The 17,252-nt window shown below is 37.9% G+C and overlaps 1 protein-coding gene and 9 non-coding genes across 10 annotated transcripts; 3 read left to right on the top strand and 7 right to left on the bottom strand.

Moving 5' to 3' along the window:
* Positions 1–2,926: 2,926 nt before the first annotated feature.
* ttll1 (tubulin tyrosine ligase-like family, member 1) lies at positions 2,927–15,150 on the top strand. The gene is made up of 10 exons (XM_030150583.1): positions 2,927–3,360; positions 3,480–3,603; positions 3,749–3,957; positions 4,084–4,264; positions 4,359–4,496; positions 4,662–4,770; positions 4,953–5,096; positions 5,931–6,017; positions 6,990–7,153; positions 14,439–15,150. The coding sequence occupies exons 2-10, from the start codon at positions 3,491–3,493 to the stop codon at positions 14,566–14,568; spliced, it is 1,275 nt and encodes a 424-aa protein (XP_030006443.1). The 5' UTR covers positions 2,927–3,360; positions 3,480–3,490; the 3' UTR covers positions 14,569–15,150.
* Positions 7,291–7,377, top strand: trnay-gua (transfer RNA tyrosine (anticodon GUA)). The gene is given in 2 exon segments: positions 7,291–7,327; positions 7,342–7,377. It is a non-coding gene; the product is annotated as a tRNA-Tyr (tRNA).
* Positions 8,544–8,630, top strand: trnay-gua (transfer RNA tyrosine (anticodon GUA)). Its single transcript is given in 2 exon segments — positions 8,544–8,580; positions 8,595–8,630. It is a non-coding gene; the product is annotated as a tRNA-Tyr (tRNA).
* trnay-gua (transfer RNA tyrosine (anticodon GUA)) lies at positions 9,376–9,462 on the bottom strand. The gene is given in 2 exon segments: positions 9,376–9,411; positions 9,426–9,462. It is a non-coding gene; the product is annotated as a tRNA-Tyr (tRNA).
* Positions 9,867–9,953, bottom strand: trnay-gua (transfer RNA tyrosine (anticodon GUA)). Its single transcript is given in 2 exon segments — positions 9,867–9,902; positions 9,917–9,953. It is a non-coding gene; the product is annotated as a tRNA-Tyr (tRNA).
* trnay-gua (transfer RNA tyrosine (anticodon GUA)) lies at positions 10,412–10,498 on the bottom strand. The gene is given in 2 exon segments: positions 10,412–10,447; positions 10,462–10,498. It is a non-coding gene; the product is annotated as a tRNA-Tyr (tRNA).
* Positions 11,046–11,132, bottom strand: trnay-gua (transfer RNA tyrosine (anticodon GUA)). Its single transcript is given in 2 exon segments — positions 11,046–11,081; positions 11,096–11,132. It is a non-coding gene; the product is annotated as a tRNA-Tyr (tRNA).
* Positions 11,698–11,784, bottom strand: trnay-gua (transfer RNA tyrosine (anticodon GUA)). Its single transcript is given in 2 exon segments — positions 11,698–11,733; positions 11,748–11,784. It is a non-coding gene; the product is annotated as a tRNA-Tyr (tRNA).
* trnay-gua (transfer RNA tyrosine (anticodon GUA)) lies at positions 12,339–12,425 on the bottom strand. The gene is given in 2 exon segments: positions 12,339–12,374; positions 12,389–12,425. It is a non-coding gene; the product is annotated as a tRNA-Tyr (tRNA).
* On the bottom strand, positions 12,991–13,077 carry trnay-gua (transfer RNA tyrosine (anticodon GUA)). The gene is given in 2 exon segments: positions 12,991–13,026; positions 13,041–13,077. It is a non-coding gene; the product is annotated as a tRNA-Tyr (tRNA).
* Positions 15,151–17,252: the final 2,102 nt, after the last annotated feature.

Raw genomic sequence — 17,252 nt, forward strand, 5'->3', positions numbered from 1 at the left:
TGTTTTTGATATTCTGGGCCCACAAAATGATTGGCCTGTAGCACAGTCTGTCTGAGCTGGGTGTTTTTGTTGGCATTATAAACACTGGAGAGGGGAAGGCCTTTACCTGAAGTTTACATGAAACGGGGTGCCCACCCCTCCAGGGCCAGCCTGGAGGGAGATGACACGACTTGGACGTCTTGTCTGTTCCACCATCTTGGTTTCTGTAAACAGAACAGGTAAAAAGCAAATTGTTAATACTAGCCTGTATTAGTGGAGGCAGTTACAGTTTTATTAGCCCAGTGAGACAGATAGTGTCTCCATGGTTTGAAAGTGTGTGTCTTATCTTTGCATGGCTCCCAACATTCAATAAAGAGGCTGTGTAAATAACGAGTCACATGACCAGGATAGGTTGCAACTGTGTTACCAGGAAGAAAATCCAGTTTAAGAAAACAGGTTTTGCCAGGTTGGAAGAGGTGACATCACCTGCTGGGTTAAGTCCAATGGCTGCAGCCTCACTTTGTTGTTTGTGTTCAGCAGTGGACCTTATATTTTGGACTAGTTTAACAAACTGCTAAGACATCAAAATATGGTTTGTCTTTATCAGTCTGATCATGTTTTGGTGTCTTCCTCTCACAATAAGGACTAAACAGGTTTGACTCCACCCCCACCTGCCCCTGTGCACCTGTTGTCAGTTCTTGTTGAACCTCTGATCATATGTCTCAATGCAAATACGCCATTTCCATAACTCAAATCAACCAAACTGCTTTTATCCGTCACTGGGCTGACATAAAACATGGTTGAAAGTAATATATGTTGTAACTTAAATGTTTGTGTTTATTAAAAATTGAGTTTTACATTGAAATACTGGAGAATAATCTTTGTCATGAGTCATCAATATGAGTCAAAAACCTAAATATAACCATCGGCTATTGGAAATGTTATACTAATAATAGGCTGGGAAGTAAAACCCCACAGAGATTTTAAGTAGCCTAATAATAATTTAAATATCACAGTTCACTGTTTTATCATATTGTCATAACAAAGACATGAGGTCATCCCTCTCACCCAAAGCAAACAAAGGTCATTCTGAAGATCAAACACGTTAGATTACAACTTTATCCAGCATACATTTACCAATTTAAAACTAACTAAAGACATATCCCCTATTCAGATCAATACATTTATGTGGCATTTAATGTGGTTTCCGACTTCTATGAGACATTTAACGACTAGTTATCTGTTGAACCCTTCCTTACACAAAACAGGTGCATGAAAAAACGAAAGTACATCCTACCGTTTGCGTAGATTAAAATGGACGCCGCCCTGTAATAATAAATGTAAAGACATTATAGTTTCAATGCATTGAGAACAGATAAAGATATATTATTTTAGGTGTTTTCTTGTACTTACAGCAGCGTCCTTTAATCTCGTTGCTTTCAGGTAACTGCCACCAAATATTAATAGCCACGCCTTTACCTGCTTCAGCCGAGAATAACAAACAGGAGGGGATAGCGCACAAAAACAACAGACTGCATCACAAGATCCAGCTTTATTTACTTTGCTGTTTTATGTCCCAGGTTGAGTTAATTACACTGCTCTACAGAAAATAACACAAAAATAAAACACACAATATTTTTTCATCTAACGTTTCTGTTTTATTATGAGAAATAAATCGGTTTTTAAGTCAAATGTGTTTTTTATTTGCTTGTATATCATGTAAATAAGTCCAGAGTGATGTCATGTAATGTGGGGAAAAATAAGGCTTTACATTTATGGCAATTTAATTATTAGCAGCCAAACATGATAATGAATTGCTGCAACAGATAGTAAGCATAATATTTATTTTATCTATCTCTCAGTATCTTTATTAAAATACAAAAAGTAAAAAGAAAAAACGTAAAATGCTGTCTTAAAAACAATAGGTGGTTATCTATCTAAGTAAACTACAAACATTACAGTTCTCTTTTCTTTTCAAGTCTATTCACATGTTTGGTGTTATCTGTTACAATTTAAGTGTGTATGTATTTAGTAAAATAAATGTTGAAGGTCTATGAAGGTAGATTTGTTTCTGTATTAGTCAATAAAAAAGTTACTTTAACACACACACACACACACACACACACACACATATATATATATATATATATATATATATATATATATATATATATATAATTTTTTTATTTATTTATTTATTTTTTCAATTAAAAAAAAAACTTTACTTCAATCAAAAAACAAAAAAGATAAACAAAAAGCTCTTCAGTCGAAGAAAAAAGTGTTTGAATGCAAAACATATTTGAGACCCAAAACTTTCATTTGAACACTTTTTTTCTTTGACTGAAAACATTTTTTTTTTTTTTTAATTGAAGTGACTGATTTTTTGATAGAAAATAATTTTTTTGATTGAAGTCATCTTTTTTGTATAAAAAATATAAATTTGAGACCCAACAAACTGCATTTGAACACTTTTTTTCTTTGACTGAAGTGAATTTTTTTTTTTTTTAATTGAAACATTTTGAAACAAACATCCTGCAGTGGGCGGATACTTCCCCATTGGTCAGACATGTTTGAGTGACAAATGTCTACACCAATGACGTTTGACAAAGGAATCTCTTTCTAGAAAAAACAAGTCGCCATTTGGCAATGTAGTTTTTTCTTTGACTGAAAACAGTTGTTTTTGTTTGTTTGTTTGTTTGTTTGTTTAAATGTAGGGTTTTCTTAAGCATTTTTTTTTTTTTTTTTTGTGAAAGCAACTTTTTTGACTGAATAATAAAGAAACACATCTGCCTTCACAAAGGTCCAGGTAAGAGCCCACAGATAGTGTAACACTGTCCCCTGCTGGTAAGATTATGGTAAACAATGTATCTGGACGTATCTACCATGACGTCACTGCGTCCTTGGTTGCTAGGTTATTCTGAAGTCCATAACGACGTCTTTTAATCGTCGTAGGTTAAAGTATATTCATCTGTAATGTTTACGTTAATTTTAATTAGTAAGCTAAGGTTGAATATGAGTAATTAATTTCATTTCAATAACAAAGGCTTTTATTGTGAAGTGGAGTTTGACCGTGGTTTCGTCACTGTCTTCAGCTTGTCGTCGACGCCTGGATCAATAAATGTTGCTCGTTAGCAACAATGACATCGCTAACCCTTTAGCCATGCTTTGCTGTTGGTTTTAGCCTCTGATGATGCTGTCAAATGGTCCTTCTGCTGTGCGTTTATCCAAAGACAGTGTAATGAAATTGCATGCCGGGGTGATGTCCGCCCAGCCCCAGCCCCAGCCTCTGCAGCAGTCCAGGGAGGATTCAGCAGCCTGCTAACTGAGTCAGACCGGCTAGCTGATGCTGATGACTGGCTATTTCCTGACATTGATTTGTAGGTATGTGGCCATGCAGAAACCACAGCTGCAATGCAAAAATGCTCTTTCATTACATGTGTTGTGTGATCTATTTTGTAGCTTTCCTGTGAGTTTACCTGTTGTGTTGTTTTCCACCCTAGTGGGAGGCACTATGGCCGGTAAGGTGAAGTGGGTGACAGATATTGAAAAATCAGTGCTCATCAACAACTTTGAGAAGAGGGAATGGATTCAAGTCACAGAAAACGAGGACTGGAATTTCTACTGGTGTGGTTTTCATCTACATTTTCCCTCCTGATTTACTTCTGTTGATTGCATGCATTATGTTACAATAGTAGTGTTTTAATCCCTGCATCTTGGCCTCAGACTGTTTAGGTCACCATAACACAGATTCCTTCTCTCTCACATGCAGGATGAGCATCCAGACCATCAGAAATGTGTTCAGTGTAGACACTGGCTACCGTTTGTCAGATGACCAAATGGTTAATCACTTTCCCAATCACTATGAGCTGACACGGAAAGACTTAATGATAAAAAACATCAAGCGCTACCGCAAGGAGCTGGAAAAGGAAGGAAGCCCATTGGCAGAAAAGGATGAGAATGGAAAATACATTTATCTGGGTAATTAGAAGAGTTCTGTGCAGAGGAGGGATGAGTATGAATATGCATACATAACTGCAAGTGTCACAGTGTTGTTAGTATCAGTGACAAGGCTAATAGTTCTTTTTTCCACTGTATTTGGCACAGATTTTGTCCCAGTGACATTCATGCTCCCTGCTGATTATAATCTGTTTGTGGAGGAGTTCCGTAAAAATCCCTCCAGCACCTGGATCATGAAGCCCTGCGGGAAGGCCCAGGGCAAAGGTATCTTCCTCATCAACAAACTGTCCCAGATCAAAAAGTGGTCAAGAGACAGCCGCACCTCCACGTAAGTTGATATTAAATACTGCTTAAATATTTTCCATCAACAACACAAAATTGCATGGTTTGCTGATGGTTGGCCTCTCCCTTTCTGCCTCCAGGTTTGTAGCAGCATCCAGTGGCAAGGAGGCCTATGTCATCTCACTGTACATTGACAATCCTCTGCTGATAGGAGGGAAAAAGTTTGACTTGCGCCTTTATGTTCTGGTGACAACATATCGGCCACTCAAATGCTACATGTAAGTCTTGAATAGAAATGGAAAGTTATCATATTGGATACTGAAATCATTGATTGTGCCCATTGTTTTGTTACTCAAACATTTCACCATTTTCTTGTATTATGTTGTTAAAAGCATGACTTAAGCTTTTACTCACTTTTTTTTACTGTGGGTTTTGACTCTTAGGTATAAGTTGGGCTTCTGCAGGTTCTGCACAGTAAAGTACACACCCAGTACCAGTGAGCTTGACAACATGTTTGTTCACCTTACCAATGTGGCCATCCAAAAACATGGGGTAAGTCTGTTCTATATCTGTTACTAGATACTGTATAACCGATTATAAATGCTCACTGGACCCAAAGGCAGTGACAGATAATTTTGAGGTTATACTACTCCATAAAACCTGGTTTGTACATTGTTTTATAACTTGACAAAAAAAAACCTAATACTTAGTGAGAGTGTGCTCTTTTAACACAGGATGACTACAACCATGTCCATGGGGGAAAATGGACGGTCAGTAATCTTCGTTTGTATTTAGAGAGCACCAGAGGAAAGGAAGTCACAAGTCGTCTGTTTGATCAAATCCACTGGATTGTGGTGCAGTCTCTGAAGGCTGTGGCTGTAAGTGGAAAAGGAAAAAAACACTCACAGGATTATTCAGAGCATCAGTTTAACAATGGTGCTTACACACACAGACTGGTTATAATATGCTGTGTATAATAGATGTTACATGTATTTATTAACCCCCCCCCCCCCCCCCCCAGTTTGTTCCTTTGTCTGTTTATTAACACTTTAGCAGCAAAACCATTTATTGAATTCATACCATATTGGGTTTATAGATTCCCAGTGACACAGAATAGATGTGGTTACATTTTGGGAAAGGTACTGTAGGTCAAAGTTCACATTTTTTGTGATTTTTAAAAAAAATCTTCCCATTTACTTATAATGGGTGAAATACGTGCGAGGGGCGGGGTTTGTTGTGCCTGACATCACTTGTTCTAAATGGACATTTATGAGAAGAAACAGCATTTAAACTTACATGTGTATTAATTGTATAAAACTACTGTAACACACAAATGTCTTGTGGTTGTACTGCTGTTTGTAATGTTGCACTTTCAGTGACTTTAGCAGGCTGACAATTTTAAACACACAGCTGCACTACATGTGGTTGGTTATGCCTTTTTTTTTTATCACAGCGGTGCACTCAACTTAATGCACACTTCCCCTTTATCCTGAGTGATCTTATTCACTTCCCCACCAAAACATCCATGCAGAGGTCACTTTTTGTGTTGATAGACTAGTGATGTGTTGCAAACACTTATTTTTCTAATATTTGCCAACATCCTTCCATGCTGAAGTATTCTCTGTTGCATTAGAAATATCAAAATATATCACAATTTATTTATTGGTCAATTCCCGTAACTAATTCTGCCTCCCTCTCTGTTTTTTCCTCAGCCTGTAATGAACAACGACAAGCACTGTTTTGAGTGTTATGGGTATGACATCATTATTGATGACAAACTCAAGCCATGGCTTATTGAGGTAAGTTATTTCAGTGAAGGACCACTAACAGCACAAACACTCTCTCAGTTTAAACATCTGAAAAGTTTAAGGAGTGAAATTTAGTTGAAAAAGTTGTGCTTTCTTTGCTCTTTGCGTAATTCTCAAAAACACCAGCTGCACTGATTACTGAGCCCAGAGATACTTGACATGCTTGCACAGTGACTCTATGTTCCTTTCCCTTGAGTGTTGAGCAACTTAAAAAGCCCTTGAGGTTGATCTTTATGTGTGATAGTTTGGATGCATGCCTTTCTGTATTCAAGTGTGTGCTGAAGGTGTGTTTTTCATGTATTCAACTCATTATTTCAGTTGAATAAGTGTACACTGTATTAGATAATCCTTGCAATATTGTTTACGTAGCATTGTTAACCAAACCCTCTGAGTTTTATAATGTGAAACATCATGTTTTTAACTTTTGGAATAATTTGCTAATTATATTTGCTTGTCATATCGTACTGCACTCATTTTTACAGCCATACAGTGAGTAGCTGGGTTTTCAGGCTAGGTCTAAACTATTTCTGTTCTCAGACACAAGTGTGATCTATTTTAGTTGACATAAATTTGGTTGTAGGGCGTAAACGGTTCTGACGGGACTGATCAAATGTGTGCCACAAACCCAGTCAGGAATAGTTTATTCGTTGTTTCTGCAGCTTTCTGTGTTACAGTACAACAGATATTCGAAATATAATACAAAATGCCATTATTGCTCTTTCAAAGTGTGTTAATGTACACATTTGTTACAACACATCTACAGCTGTATTTCCTGTCTGACAGGGCTTTATTTTTATGAAAGGGGTAGATTAGACATGGTGCTCATGGTTCATTTCTTCTGGTCCTACATTACTGTGTTCTGCCTGGCATCTGTGAATTGTGAGCTACTAGGTAACTACTTTTGTTAATATTTTCTAATAAAATCTTAAAATCCACTTTTTTTAAAATCTGTGTAATCCTTAGGTCAATGCCTCCCCCTCGCTGACCTCCAGCACAGCCAACGACCGAATTCTAAAGTACAACCTCATCAATGACACTCTTAATATAGTCACACCCAATGGGGACATCCCAGACTGCCGCTGGAATCGCAGCCCACCCCGAGAGGCCCTGGGCAACTATCAAGTTCTGTGAGTCACCACAGCCTGTTTCAGTCACACTCAGAGACCCACCAACACCTAACAACTGAGAGTCTCACAGCTGCTATAAATAGGCTGAGTTTTGTCATAAGACAGTTAGAGTCAGTAGGAGACTGTGTTTTCCTATCCCTTCGATAGCTCAGTTGGTAGAGCGGAGGACTGTAGTTGATATGCCAGGCATCCTTAGGTCGCTGGTTCAAATCCGGCTCGAAGGAGATGTTTTTAACTGTCAGGCAAGACTCTACAGGTTGTAACTTAACTAGCACCGAAAGGTCTGCAAACTCTATATCAACTTTTTTGTCTTTTTCTTACATGGGAAAATCAGACGCCAAGTAAAGGAATTTCTCCTCCATGGTTTGCTTTTACATGGATTTAACTATGTACACAACATGCTAAAGCAAACAGTACCCTCACTATAGTCAAAAGACCTGCAAGTTAAACTCATGGGTCACAAGAAAAAAAAAAGGGGGTTGGTGATGAGGGAGATGGAGTGGGAAAACAAGCCATCAGTAGACAGCATCTGACTGTAGAGGGTTGTAACTTATTAACTAGCAACAAAAGCTCCTCTGTGACTTTTAAGGTCGGCAAAATTTCTCATGTTGTTGTTTGGGGAAAATGGTTGATTTGTGTGAGTGAACTACTAATTTTTAATTTATACTTTCTTGTTTGGTCCCTTCGATAGCTCAGTTCAGGAAGCTGTAGTAGAAGTGTCAAGGTGTCAAGGACCCTTAGGTTGCTGGTTGAAATCTGACTCAGACTTTTTAACTGTAGAGCATAATAACAACAGGTTATAACAACATCATTAAGCTGTAGATGATTTTGATGTATCAAACCTCATCCAGAAACTTCCTGAACAGAAGGGGGAAAGAAAGGAAAATTCAGGAAGGCAGTGTCTCTGTAAGTAAGTGATCACTGACTGGGATTATCATTGTACAAGCAGGTGCATCATTTTCTTTTTTTTTTTTTTCTTTTTTTTTGTGCATCATTTTCTAATCCAAATCCAAAGCAACAACAGCTCTTGTGACATTTAGACCCTAAAGTCTATGTTGTTGTTTGGTGAAAGCTGTTAATGTCTAATCCAAGCTCCATGCATCATTGTTATGACAGGCCAATACTGATATTTAAAAGCTCACTGGCAGTGATTGTTTTTTTTTTTTTTTTTCAGTGTTACCTTTCTTTTTTCTTAATGTACTAAGATGTTGACATGTGTCTATTCATACAACTTGTCTGTAACAACTGAACACCTGTGCACTATGTCCTTAAAAAACAAAAACAAAGATTTTAATTAAAAAAAAAAAAAAAAAAAAAACTATTGATGTCTGATAGTACAGCAGCGAAAAATACATTTTTGTCATATGATGTTAGTTGCTTTGGCTATACCCCTTCGATAGCTCAGTTGGTAGAGCGGAGGACTGTAGTGGAACTAACAGACATCCTTAGGTTGCTGGTTCAAATCCGGCTCGAAGGAAGCAGTTTTAGTTGCAGTGCTTCCTGTGTTCTCAGTGGGCATCATGAGATGGCATGATAAGGTTTTGTGGGTGACAGGCCTCAAACAAAGCAAAATTTCTCCTTATCTCTGTGTCTAAAAAACATTTTAATGTTAGGCTAGATGCTGATAAAATATGAGGCTTGTCAGGTAAGGGTCAAATGTTCCAGTATTTGATTGTGAGGACTGCAGTGAGAAAGCCACATATCCTTATTTCGTGGGTCATATCGGGAGTAAAGGAGCAATGTTTAACTGTGGAACGTAGCAGCTGAAAACCGAAACGCCATTACACTGTGGATGGATGTAACTTATTAACTCACACTCAAAGTAACTTTTTAACAGAGCTTTAACAAGCTTCTTACGTCAGTTCAGACCTACAGTACAGCTTTTAAACATAATTCTGCTATAATAAAAGTCATTTGAGAGCTGATAAATGCAAAGAGGAGTTATTTTATGCATTTATGCATTTTCAGTGTGTAATGCCATTTAAAACTGAAAAGGATCTCTGTTCATACCACTGTTTAAAATTTATGCAAAATACATTTTAGAATAAATAGAAATCTAATTTTAGAAGGGTACATGTAGGAAAATAAACAGTTCTTCATCTGCTCAATCCAGGAGTTAATACTTCATGGTTACACTCTAATAATTGTGTTTACTATTTGTAACATTTTGTGTTACCATAATAATTGGGTCTAAGACTTGTCCTTCATTTGCCAAAAGTTCCTCCTTCGAGCCGGATTTGAACCAGCGACCTAAGGATACCTAGTATGTCCACTACAGTCCTCCGCTCTACCAACTGAGCTATCGAAGGGGTAGAGTTCACTATACTCCACAGGTCCATAGGTCTACAGGTCACTCTGGTTGTGGAGTTACTTCAGAGACCAGTCAGCCATATGTTAAATTTTGAACAAAGGAGGTCCACTACCTAATATTGGGAAAGTTCTACAATGGGATATAATATTAAAGTTGAACTTGTTTCAAAAGACCAAACATAGGCTTCTCTTTTTAATTCTACTAGCAGACCTATCAGTGGGACTAATGCAAAACTAATATGACAAAAATTTGCAATCAAACCTCTATATGGATCATCAACTGCTTTTCTAAAGTTATTGTTATGACACAAACCTTGTCGTCACACCTGTATATGTAGTTAGTAAGTGACAAACGGTCACATTATTCTTAGCTGCTGTTACCATTTTCACAGTTAAAAGTTCCTCCTTCGAGCCGGATTTGAACCAGCGACCTAAGGATAACTAGTTTGTCTACTACAGTCCTCCGCTCTACCAACTGAGCTATCGAAGGGGCAGAGTTGACTGCACTCCACAGGTCCATAGGTCTACAGGTCACGCTGGTTGTGGCGTTACTTCAGAGACCAGTCAACCATATGTTAAATTTTGAACAAAGGAGGTCCACTCCCTATTATTAGGAAAGTTCTACCATGGGATATAATATTAAAGTTGAGCTTGTTTCAAAAGACCAAACATAGGCTTCTCTTTTTAATTCTACTAGCAGACCTATCAGTGGGACTAATGCAAAACTAATATGACAAAAATTTGCTATCAAACCTCGATATGGATGATCAGCTGCTTTTACAAAGTATGTGTGATGACACTACCCTTGTTGTCACACCTCTATATGTAGTTAATAAGTCACAATCACTGAAGGGTAGATGGTAGGATTATTGTGAGCTGCTATCACTGAAGGGCAAATGGTAGGATTATTGTGAGCTGCTGTTACCATTTTCTACTGTTAAAAATTCCTCCTTCGAGCCGGATTTGAACCAGCGACCTAAGGATAACTACTATGTTTACTACAGTCCTCCGCTCTACCAACTGAGCTATCGAAGGGGCAGAGTTGACTGTACTCCACAGGTCCATAGATCTACAGGTCACTCTGGTTGTGGAGTTACTTCAGAGACCAGTCAACCATATGTTAAGTTTTGAACAAAGGAGGTCCACTACCTATTATTGGGAAAGTTCTACAATGGGATATAATATTAAAGTTGAGCTTGTTTCAAAAGACCAAACATAGGCTTCTCTTTTTAATTCTACTAGCAGACCTTGTGAGATGCTATAATAAAAGTCATTTGAGAGCTGATAAATGCAAAGAGGAGTTATTTTATGCATTTATGCATTTTCAGTGTGTAATGCCATTTAAAATTGAAAAGGATCTCTGTTCATACCACTGTTTAAAATTTATTCAAAATACAGTTTAGAATAAATAGAAATCTAATTTTAGAAGGGTACATGTAGGAAAATAAACAGTTCTTCATCTGCTCAATCCAGGAGTTAACACTTCATGGTTACACTCTAATAATTGTGTTTACTATTTGTAACATTTTGTGTTACCATAATGATTGGGTCTAAGACTTGTCCTTCATTTGCCAAAAGTTCCTCCTTCGAGCCGGATTTGAACCAGCGACCTAAGGATACCTAGTATGTCCACTACAGTCCTCCGCTCTACCAACTGAGCTATCGAAGGGGTAGAGTTTATTCTACTCCACAGGTCCATAGGTCTACAGGTCACTCTGGTTGTGGAGTTACTTCAGAGACCAGTCAAATTTTGAACAAAGGAGGTCCGCTGCCTATTATTAGGAAAGTTCTACAATAGGATATAATAATAAAGTTGACCTTGTTTCAAAAGACCAAACATAGCCTTCCCGTTTTACCCTCGGTCACACTGGCCACAGGGTATTGTCATCAATTGGTCGTCCGTCCATCTGTCCAAAAACTTTGCCCATGCACTGATAAGTCAGACCACTGGGGGCAGTAGTGCACCTGATTAGTCAGGCCAAGGGTTCTCAAATGCGTGCATGTTATGTTTAATTCTACTAGCAGACCTATCAGTTGGACTAATGCAAAACTAATATGAGAAATATTTGCTATCAAACCTCTATATGGATGATCAGCTGCTTTTCTAAAGTAAGCGTTGTGACACAAACCTTGTCGTCACATCTATATATGTAGGCAGTGAGTCACAATCACTTAAGGGCAGATGGTCGTATTATTCTTCATTGCTGTTACCATTTTCTACTGTTAAAAGTTCCTCCTTCGAGCCGGATTTGAACCAGCGACCTAAGGATACCTAGTATGTCCACTACAGTCCTCCGCTCTACCAACTGAGCTATCGAAGGGGCAGAGGTGATTGCACTCCACAGGTCCATAGGTCCATAGGTCTACAGGTCACTCTGGTTGTGGAGTTACTTCAGAGACCAGTCAGCCATATGTTAAATTTTGAACAAAGGAGGTCCACTACCTATTGTTCGGGAAGTTCTACAATGGGATATAATATTAAAGTTGAGCTTGTTTCAAAAGACCAAACATAGGCTTCTCTTTTTAATTCTACTAGCAGACCTTGTGAGATGCTATAATAAAAGTCATTTGAGAGCTGATAAATGCAAAGAGGAGTTATTTATGCATTTATGCATTTTCAGTGTGTAATGCCATTTAAAATTGAAAAGGATCTCTGTTCATACCACTGTTTAAAATTTATTCAAAATACAGTTTAGAATAAATAGAAATCTAATTTTAGAAGGGTACATGGAGGAAAATAAACAGTTCTTCATCTGCTCAATCCAGGAGTTAACACTTCATGGTTACACTCTAATAATTGTGTTTACTATTTGTAACATTTTGTGTTACCATAATGATTGGGTCTAAGACTTGTCCTTCATTTGCCAAAAGTTCCTCCTTCGAGCCGGATTTGAACCAGCGACCTAAGGATACCTAGTATGTCCACTACAGTCCTCCGCTCTACCAACTGAGCTATCGAAGGGGTAGAGTTTACTCTACTCCACAGGTCCATAGGTCTACAGGTCACTCTGGTTGTGGAGTTACTTCAGAGACCAGTCAAATTTTGAACAAAGGAGGTCCGCTGCCTATTATTAGGAAAGTTCTACAATAGGATATAATAATAAAGTTGACCTTGTTTCAAAAGACCAAACATAGCCTTCCCGTTTTACCCTCGGTCACACTGGCCACAGGGTATTGTCATCAATTGGTCGTCCGTCCATCTGTCCAAAAACTTTGCCCATGCACTGATAAGTCAGACCACTGGGGGCAGTAGTGCACCTGATTAGTCAGGCCAAGGGTTCTCAAATGCGTGCATTTTATGTTTAATTCTACTAGCAAACCTATCAGTTGGACTAATGCAAAACTAATATGAGAAATATTTGCTATCAAACCTCTATATGGATGATCAGCTGCTTTTCTAAAGTAAGCGTTGTGACACAAACCTTGTCGTCACATCTATATATGTAGGCAGTGAGTCACAATCACTTAAGGGCAGATGGTCGTATTATTCTTCATTGCTGTTACCATTTTCTACTGTTAAAAGTTCCTCCTTCGAGCCGGATTTGAACCAGCGACCTAAGGATACCTAGTATGTCCACTACAGTCCTCCGCTCTACCAACTGAGCTATCGAAGGGGCAGAGGTGATTGCACTCCACAGGTCCATAGGTCCATAGGTCTACAGGTCACTCTGGTTGTGGAGTTACTTCAGAGACCAGTCAGCCATATGTTAAATTTTGAACAAAGGAGGTCCACTACCTATTGTTCGGGAAGTTCTACAATGGGATATAATATTAAAGTTGAGCTTGTTTCAAAAGACCAAACATAGGCTTCTCTTTTTAATTCTACTAGCAGACCTATCAGTGGGACTAATGCAAAACTAATATGAGAAAAAATTTGCTATCAAACCTCTACATGGATGATCAACTGCTTTTCTAAAGTTATTGTTATGACACAAGCTTTGTTTTCACACCTATATATGTAGTTAGTAAGTCACAATCACTTGATGGCAAATAGTCACATTATTACCTCTGCCAACAAGGTTATTTTTTTGCTGGTGTTGGTTTGTCTGTCTGTCTGTCCGTGTGCAAGATAACTCAAAAAGTTATGGATGGATTTGGATGAAAATGTCAGGAAATGTTGATACTGGCACAAGGAACAAATGATTAAATTTTGGTGGTGATCGGGAGGGGGTGACTGATCTGTGGAGGTCTGCGCTCTGTAGAGGTCTGCGCTCTGTAGGTGCTTTACTAGTCCTTAGCTGCTGTTACCATTTTCTACTGTTGAAAATTTCTCCTTCAAGCCAGATTTGAACCAGTGACCTAAGGATAATAAGTATATTTATTACATTACTCCACTCTACCAACTGAGCTATCAAAGGGGCTGAGTTAGCTGCACTCCACAGGCCCATAGTTCTACAGGTCACTCTGGTTGTGGCATTACTTCAGAGACCAGTCAACCACATGTTAAATTTTGAGAATAAGACTTCCGCTACCTATTGTTGGGAAAGTTCCAGGATGGGATATGAAATTAAAGTTGAGCTTGCTTTGAAAGACCACACATAGGTTTCCCTTCCATAAGAAAAGCTTTCACACCATCATAGCTGGTTAGTAAGTTACAACCTTCTAACAGTAAATAGTCATCTTATTTTCAGATGCTATTGCAATGTATTGTCATGAAAAAATTCCCCTTCCTTTGGGATTTGAACCACTGACCTAAGGATACATCCACTCTGCCAACTGAGCTAGCGAAGGGGTGTTTAAATCTTGCTGCTGTTTGTGTCACAGATCAGTCAGTGATATGTCAAACTTTGGACAAAACAGGTCTGTTTGTTATGGTGAGAGTACTGTTTCCTTTCGCATGTTGTGTACATAGCAAATACATAGCATGTAAAAACAAACCTATGGAACAGAAGTTCCTTCACGTGCTGTCTGATGTTTTCACTACATTACTTGTGTTTAATCATCTTGACTTTGTTTCCTCTCTGTATGTCACCAGGTATGATGAAGAGCAGGCACAGAGTGAAAACGCAGACCGTGACCTGCGGAGCCGCTCGGGTCAGTCCCTGGGTTCAAAGGGCAGCAAGGGGAGTGCAGGCGTTCGCCCTGTGGCTGCCACCTGGAAGTGAGGTGGTACTGCTGATATATGACTTTCTGCATAGAATTACAATGTACAGTGGGACACACCGGATAAAAAAGACTGTGTTTTTTAACCCTCCTATCAGGTGGAGCACTGCTTGGTCAGGGCATATTTCACTGACTGAAGGCCAGGGGGCACCAACCCTCTGCAGGAAGAGAGAAAAATTACCATTGTGGTCAAATGCAAAGACTTCAGGGCCATTTAAATGAATGAGTACCACAAAACTATGTTGGTTAAGGTCAAGTCAAACCCATTTTATTTCAGAAACCCAGTATCATATGCAGTGTCACCAATTCAATGTGAGCTCTACACAAAAAAAGAAAAACTCCCATAACAGACATGAGGCAAAACAAGTGATGTAACACTGGAGGTTAAAATTTGCAAGTGCAGAGGGAGCCATATGTATGAAAGTGGCAGTTACAGAAAATAGAAAGAATATTGTAACAAAACGGGAGTGACAGTGATTACAAGAACCTAATCTATGCATGATTTCTGACTACTGACACTTTACATTGATGTGCTCCCATAGGTGCTAATAGGAAGGCGCTCTGTGAGATTAAAGACATAAAGATATAAAGAACAAAAAACAGTGAGAAGTATAGAGGTATAATTTACTGATAGGCTGTTGGCACAGGATTAACAGTAGTAAATGTCTGTATAATAGAGCCCAAAATAAATTTAATAAAGTTTTTATATATTAGTTATAAGTATGTACATGCAGGGGGTTACAGTAAGATTGATTGTACTTAATTTTGAACCCTATTGCACTTTGTTTCTTACTTTGTTTAACATCTCATGTTGCATTTTGACAGCTGACCTTATATGTGCTCCTTAATTTAAAATCATATCTTGTTAGCATATTGTGCTATCAGGTGTTTTTTCTGCTATTTTATTACAGATGACAGGAGAAATTGCAGTAGTTTTACTTAAAATTTCTGTTAATTATCAGATGAATTTAGCTGCCTTTACTTTTCATCCTCAAAAAAGGGTTTTTTGGATAGTTTTTTGCATCTAGCATTAAAACAGATTTTATGATGTATCTTATTTGCCTTAACACATCAGCCCTCCCAGTTTGTTCATTACTCATTGTCACATTTCAATGTTCTTGCTGAAACAATATTATTCAGCCATGCACTGCTATAAAATCCATTTTGTTAAAGCTTTTATATGCATAAAGGTTTGATTCTAGCTTTGAAACAATGAACAGGAGAATGCACTACTTATACTGTAACAGGCTTCTTTTTTGCTCTTTTCATCATGCCTTTTAACAATTCCAATCCCATGTACTTTATATAAAGAATGTCTGGTTTTTGTTCTTGTCTCTTTTCTGTTGTAAGAGGCCCTGTTCCCTTTGATGGACCTAATCTGTCTGGAGTTAAGATTATTCAAAGGCCAATCCTTTAAAAGTCAAAAGACCTACACTCTAATGTTCTTGCTCATAACATGGCAGTAAACTTGGTCTCTGCATGCCACGGTTCGTTGACCTTGAAACTTCGAAACCACCACCAGCGTCCTGCTGTTTCCTCCTTGATACAGGTGGTGCTAAACCTGCAGAATAGTATTTTGATTCGCCATAGACACACTGATCTGTGATTACTGACCAAATCCCCATTTAATCTGCAGTTACATTCCCTCTGTTCCTTTCTATATAATAATCTGTGTCTACAAAAAAGACAGAATATTGTTGGAATTAAGGATTATTATTGTTAGACTTTCATTGTCATATTTAAGTTCTATCTTCCTTTAAATAAAAAATACATGCTCATTTTAAAAGCAACATAAGGAGTAACATTTGTTTTTTTATGGTTTGTGTGAATTGACCCTTTAAAATTTTTTTTCTTATTAACACTGTTTTCTGATGTTTTAATGACAAAATAGAACAATCTTTTTGTTGTGTCTTGAAGGCCGCCTCCCTGCATTTGTTGAGTATGTTGACAGTAGATACTGCACTATCTCTGGTAGGTTGTGCTGCACGATATACAGTATTTCTGCTCAAAGACTTAGGAAGAAGTAGGGATTTTATCTGAAGTGATAGGTTAATACTGAGAAACATGGCTACGGTATGATGTAAATAACCTTATACCTTCTAACTTAATTACTATGTATTTACAAAGCTGAATTACCAAAGATTCTGCAACAAAAATCCAAACAAAGAAAAAAATTCTCATAAAGATACTGTTTAGGGTTTAAATGTCCTGGATTATAGCAGATAGACTGGTAGATAGCTAAAATCATCATATTTTGACATTTTTAAGCAACGTGAGACAACTAAACTATTTGTCATTTTGATGATGAAGCCTTGACGTATTCCCATAACCCCTGGAGATTCCCACACTGGGAAAACTGGGAACCATTAATACTATTAATATGCTCCAGGATGAAGTAACCAGAAGTTTTCAGGGGATGTGACATTAGGCAGCCACACCTCTCTACAATGTGAGTAAAGTCAATAAAGTTAAATAGCTCAGAAATGTCAAAATAAATGTTTTGACATTTGTCTGACACATTGTTACGGAAGTCACAGTGTGAAGTGGCATTGTTACTTCTGTCGCTTTAATACTTTTTATATAAGTAGTGAATATTATTTTTTACTGTTCTGTATGACTTTGAGTAGACTTCTAATTTAAAACATTAAATGTCGAGTCAAGACCGTCTTCGTATAATATCTGAATA

Source organism: Sphaeramia orbicularis, chromosome 12, assembly GCF_902148855.1.
Source record: "Sphaeramia orbicularis chromosome 12, fSphaOr1.1, whole genome shotgun sequence".
Lineage (NCBI taxonomy): Eukaryota > Metazoa > Chordata > Actinopteri > Kurtiformes > Apogonidae > Sphaeramia > Sphaeramia orbicularis.

Bases quoted from the DNA above. Each gene is read 5' to 3' on its own strand.
- ttll1 (XM_030150583.1), top strand. From the start codon at position 3,491: ATGGCCGGTAAGGTGAAGTGGGTGACAGATATTGAAAAATCAGTGCTC. The intron at 4,265-4,358 runs GTAAGTTGATAT...TTCTGCCTCCAG, and splicing joins AGAGACAGCCGCACCTCCAC to GTTTGTAGCAGCATCCAGTG. The intron at 7,154-14,438 runs GTGAGTCACCAC...GTATGTCACCAG, and splicing joins CTGGGCAACTATCAAGTTCT to GTATGATGAAGAGCAGGCAC.